The sequence below is a fragment of the Molossus molossus genome, unplaced genomic scaffold (assembly GCF_014108415.1).
Source record: "Molossus molossus isolate mMolMol1 unplaced genomic scaffold, mMolMol1.p scaffold_m16_p_7, whole genome shotgun sequence".
NCBI lineage: Eukaryota > Metazoa > Chordata > Mammalia > Chiroptera > Molossidae > Molossus > Molossus molossus.
Genome location: NW_023425401.1, coordinates 18468959 through 18473671, shown reverse-complemented (window position 1 = coordinate 18473671; position 4713 = coordinate 18468959). Strand labels below are relative to the sequence as shown.

The following is a 4713-nucleotide window of genomic DNA, read 5'->3' as shown; positions in this document are numbered from 1 at the left end:
TGAACGATTGCTTCTTCACTTGTTTATAAGTTTAAATCACACAAAAAAAGTTTCACCCTAAGAATCTTCAATGAATTGCAAGAATTTACAGATATGGGTACTATAGTACTATACAAATTGATGTCCGGAATAGCAAAAAAAAAGAGGGGGTGGATTAGGCTCGGGAGTGGTGAAAAACGAGGTAGAAAAGGACAAACACGGAGATAGTGAATCTGTTCTCACCGGAAAGGGGGTATTTTTGCATAAGAAAGACACCTACCCTCACCCCCCACCCCCACCCCATAAGTTAAGTTAATGCGATCAAAATAACTTTGGGATCAATATTAGCACAGTTTTGAGAGAAAGAAGACTTGCTCACTGCTAGAAGAAAAGCTATCCAGACGGGAAACCGAGCGGAAGGATGCTTGTTTTTTCTTTAGGTTTTTAGTTTTTAAAAAATGTTATAAAGATGAAAGAAGGCTGCTGCAGCGATTCACCAAGACTGCCCTTAGCTGAAACTTGCATCGTCTCCACCTCATGGAACAAACAAAAAGAGGCAGAGCTGACGTTGGGACAACTAAACTCAGCATACTGCGGATCTCGGTGCGGACAGATGGGCACCGCACAAAGCTCCGACCGCTCGGCGTAGGGCGGGCAGTGGTCAGACTGTTCTGGAACCAAGTCGGCGGCTGCCCCAGCGGGGATGCCCGGCGCCGGCCTCCTGCCTCGCCCTCCCCACGGCGCAGCTTAACCTGGTTCAGCCGAATTGCTCCCGCCTGGGCGCAGGCCCGACTCCCAGGCACTGGAATCGTCCAACTCTACTTCCAGGGCCGCTTCCCTCTAAAAATCAGGCCCATCACACCATGGGATGGAAGGAGGAGGACGAGGAGGGGCAAGAATTAAAGGCCCGGCGAGGCGCGGGTTCCGGCTGTGCGGGGCTCGGACGGTGTAACCGGGTGGAGATAGAAAGCCAGAGCCCAGGACGGCAAAGCGCGTTACTTACATATCCACATCCCCTTACAAAGTTAAGTCACAGAGAGAGTTAGAAGAGAGGAACAGAGACAGACAGCGAGCAGTATGCAGTGGAGACAGGCTGGAGCAGAGGCCAGGACAGACAGGGACCGAGCGGAGCGGGGTGGGAGGAGGTGAAGGGGAGGGATAGGCGCGGGGTGCGCGTCACTCCAGGCCGTTGCGATGCCCGGGCTCTGGGGGCTGCAGCAGCTCCGGGGAGTGGCAGGGCGGGCTGCCCGCGGCGCTGTGCTCGCTGTCGGTGTCGCTGCCCTTCTTGCCTCCGCTGCCCGAGCCGGCGGAGCCGCCGCCGCCGCCGCTGTGCGTCTTCACGTGTTTGCTGAGGTGGTCGCTGCGCATAAAACGCTTGTTGCAGACCGGACAAGCGAAGCGCTTCTCACCGGTGTGGGTCCGCAGGTGCCGCTGCAGCTCATCGGATCGGGTGAAGCGCTTGCCGCAGAAGAGCCAGTTGCACACGAAGGGCCGCTCGCCCGTGTGCCAGCGAAGGTGCGCCTTGAGGTGCGACGTCTTACCGTACACCTTGCCGCAGCCCGGGATGTGGCAACTGTGCAAGCCCTTGCGCCGCAGGCTCGCCCCCGCCGGGCCCAGCCGCTCAGCCTCCTGGCAGTTGGGGCAATCGCAGGTGGCGCGGCCCGAGTAGCGGCGCGCGGAGGAGCGCGGGGAGCCCCCCAGCGGCGCCGACGGCCCGGCGCTCAGCATGGAGCCCCCGGCGCCAGCCAGCGGCGATGGGGCCGAGTCCGGGTAGGAACCGGGTAGCACCGGCTTGAAGCCGTCCATGAGGTGCTGCCCGGCGGGGCTGAGCAGGTGCGAGGAGGCACCGCTGCTGAAGGCTGAGTGGCTCAGGCCTGAGTAATCCGAGTTGTAGCCCCCCAGCGGCGAATGCAGCGAAGTTTGGAGCCCCCCGGCGGCCGGGTGCAGCGAGCCCGGTAACGCCGCGGCGCCATTGGGGTTCTGCACGTCGATCCAACCCGCGCCCACGTCCCACCAGCTGGAGGCGCCGGCCGAGCCCACGTCGCCGGCGGCGCCCAGGCCCGGGTGCGAGGGCTTGAACCACGACTCGTATGGGTGAGCCATGCCCACGCGCGGGTAGATGCCCTGCAGCCCGTCCACCGAGGTGTGCACCTTGGAGATGAACACGGGCTGGTGGGAGCCGTCCTGCGAGTGCGCCGAGGAGCCGCCGCCGCCGCCGCCACCGCCGCCGCCGCTGCCCCCGGAGACGCCAGGGGCCTGGAACACCGAGTAGTCGTTGGCGAAGGGCGAGGTGGAGGCAGCGGCCGCGGCGGCCGCGGCGGCGGCGGCGGCGCTGCTGGAGGTTAGAGAGAAGGCGCTGGACCCCGGCGAGCCTCCGCAGCTGAACGAGTCGGACACCAGGGCCGCGGCCGCTGCAGCCGCCGCCGCCGCCGCCGCAGCCGCCGAGGAGGAGCCGCCGTTCCTGGAGGCCCCCGACACGCCAAAGCTTGAGAGGCTTGAACCCACTACATTGCAGCTGCCGGAGGAGGACGATGAGGAACGTTTCCAGGGGTGGAAGCCTTTGCCGAAAGAAGAGGAGCTGTCCGAGAGGGAGGAGGGAGACGGGCTGGGGCTGCCGATCTTATTACAGGTAGCAGCAAGCATGGCCAGAGGAGTTGATCCCAACCTCGGTTCTTCCTGCGGGAAGGGGGAGAGGAGAAGAGGTGGGGGATGGGAGGTGGGCAAAGGGCCGGTGAGGGAGGGAGGAAAGAAATCTGCATCAGTTCTCTGGTAGCCCTCAAAACGCCCCACTTCACCCCTTCTCTGCGGCTGCCGCCACCGATTTACCTGGCTCCCCCAATAGCACTGGCGCCCGGCTGCTTCCTAGTCTAGGGGAGGGGACAAGTTTGGTTGCCAGCGTCTGATTCGGGAGCAAAAGCGCCAGGCTAAAGAAGAGTTTAACAAATATTCTCACCTAAAACAACACTTTCCTGCACACAAGGCCCCAGGCACTTCGAAACAACAAGCAAGCAAAAGTCCAGATTAGGGAGAAAGGAAATTTCCTTGGCGGAGAAGCCTGGGGGGGAAACCATTGGATTGCTTTTAAAAGCGTTTCCCATGTAATCCAGAAAGAGCTTCGAAAATCCTGTTCCGGTCCCCAGAAACCCATCCTGGATTGTGTCTCCCAGGCCAAAAGAGGTCAAACTATTAGGCTGGCCCAGTCGCTCTTCCTACTGTTCTTTGCATTTTCTTTTCTTTTTTAATTGTCTACAATAGTATAAGAAAAATGAGACGGGTTCAACGTACCTGCAAGACAAGGCGGGCTGCGGAATTTTTTAAGGGTAAGAGGGAAAATCTGCAGTTTGCCCAGTTGGAAAAACTTGATCTCTTTACCCCCGAAATCGTCGCAAGTAAAATGGGCAGGGCGCACGTCTCCCGGGCAGGGAGCGGCCGGGCGCTGCGAGGTGGCTTGTCTAAATGCCCTTCGAACCTTTTCCTGCACTGAAAAAAGTGACTCGGCCCCCCTCCCCCTCTTTCTTTTCTCCAAACTCACTTGTATTTAAAGGGGAAAAAAAAAAAAAAAAAACAGCTCTCTATAGAGACTGATAGCCCGTGGCCTGGCCGGGGCGACTTTAACCCCCTCCGATCGGCAATAAAAGGAAACTAATTAAACCAGCAAGAGAAAATCCTGAGACTCACCCCTAGAAGTGAAGTTGCCATCACACAAAAGTGCCCTCCTCCTCTCAGAGGATCTTTTTTATATTGATAAATCAGAGGCAGTGTTTTTTTTAGAGGTGTGCAATACAATGATCAGTTCCGCCCATTCCACCACAATTGTAGCTCCCTCTCCGGCTTTGAAGTGCCGCGGAGGCGCGGTCAGCCAATCTGCAGCCTCGCCGGGCCGCGCCGCGCGCGCGCCGTGAGGTCATCGGCGCCGCCGCCGCCGGCCCGGGGGGGGGGGGGGGGGCGAGGCGGCGGGAGGGGCGCGAGGACTGCGTGTGTTACAAAGCGGGTGTGTGAGTGTGTAACTGTGCGTGTGCCCGAGCTGAGACAGAGGCCGGGGAGGGGGATAGTGAATGTGAGTGTGGCAGTGTAACTGTGGTGAAGGAGGGAGGACGGGGAGGGACAGTGCCGAGAAGTGGGGAGTGTTGTGAGTGACAGTGTAACTACGTGTGACAAAGGGAGGGTGGAGGGCAGATCAGTAAAGTGTGGAGGGGAAAGGTGTGAGTGTACTATAGTGTAAGTAACTGTGAGTGACAAACCAGGGAGGGAGGGGCGGGTGGTGTGAGTGTTCGCTGTGGGGGGAGCGGGAGGAGGGGAATGAGTGTGCGCTGGATGTGGGGAAGGAGGGCTGTGTGAATGGGTGTGAGGGACACGAGCGTGTGTGACAGTGCTGGGAGTGAAGAACAGGAGCAGGGCAGTAAAGGGTCCATACCTAAGAGAGAGGAGAGATTGGCGATTTGAAAAATGAATCTGCGGAGTTGAGTGAGGCTGAATCAATAAATATGCACAAACGCCATCCCTGTCACCAGCTTCCTCTGGTTCCTTGTACCTAAAATCTTGAGTGATCTTTTTCGTAACTTCGTGGACATCGTCACTAGGAAGAAGATCGTATTAATACCTACCTTTCCTTTCCCGATTGTACAGCAGAAGGGTAGAAAGGGGGAGGCTGAGGGTTATTTTTTAGGCGTGAGTTAGGACGTGTGTGCTCTTGCGTCCACGAGTTGTTACTTTGAAGCCGTGGCTTTCTTATTC

The 4713-nt window shown here is 58.4% G+C and overlaps 1 protein-coding gene across 2 annotated transcripts; it reads right to left on the bottom strand.

The window, feature by feature from the left end:
- Positions 1-1152: 1152 nt before the first annotated feature.
- Positions 1153-3766, bottom strand: SP8 (Sp8 transcription factor). Of its 2 annotated transcripts, XM_036247450.1 has the most exons (3): positions 3658-3766; positions 2806-2903; positions 1153-2655 (listed from the first exon to the last, which is right to left on the bottom strand). In XM_036247450.1, exon 3 carries the CDS (start codon positions 2620-2622, stop codon positions 1156-1158), a length of 1467 nt encoding a protein of 488 aa, XP_036103343.1. In that variant the 5' UTR covers positions 2623-2655; positions 2806-2903; positions 3658-3766; the 3' UTR covers positions 1153-1155. The 2 variants fall into 2 exon arrangements, with proteins under 2 accessions (XP_036103343.1, XP_036103342.1); XM_036247449.1 differs by lacking the exon at positions 2806-2903 and having other exon boundaries at positions 3658-3760.
- Positions 3767-4713: the final 947 nt, after the last annotated feature.

Coding starts and splice junctions, on each gene's coding strand:
- SP8 (XM_036247449.1), bottom strand. CDS start 3,678: ATGGCAACTTCACTTCTAGGG. Junction 2,656..3,657: donor TGGCAACTTCACTTCTAGGG/GTGAGTCTCAGG, acceptor CCCTTCCCGCAG/GAAGAACCGAGGTTGGGATC.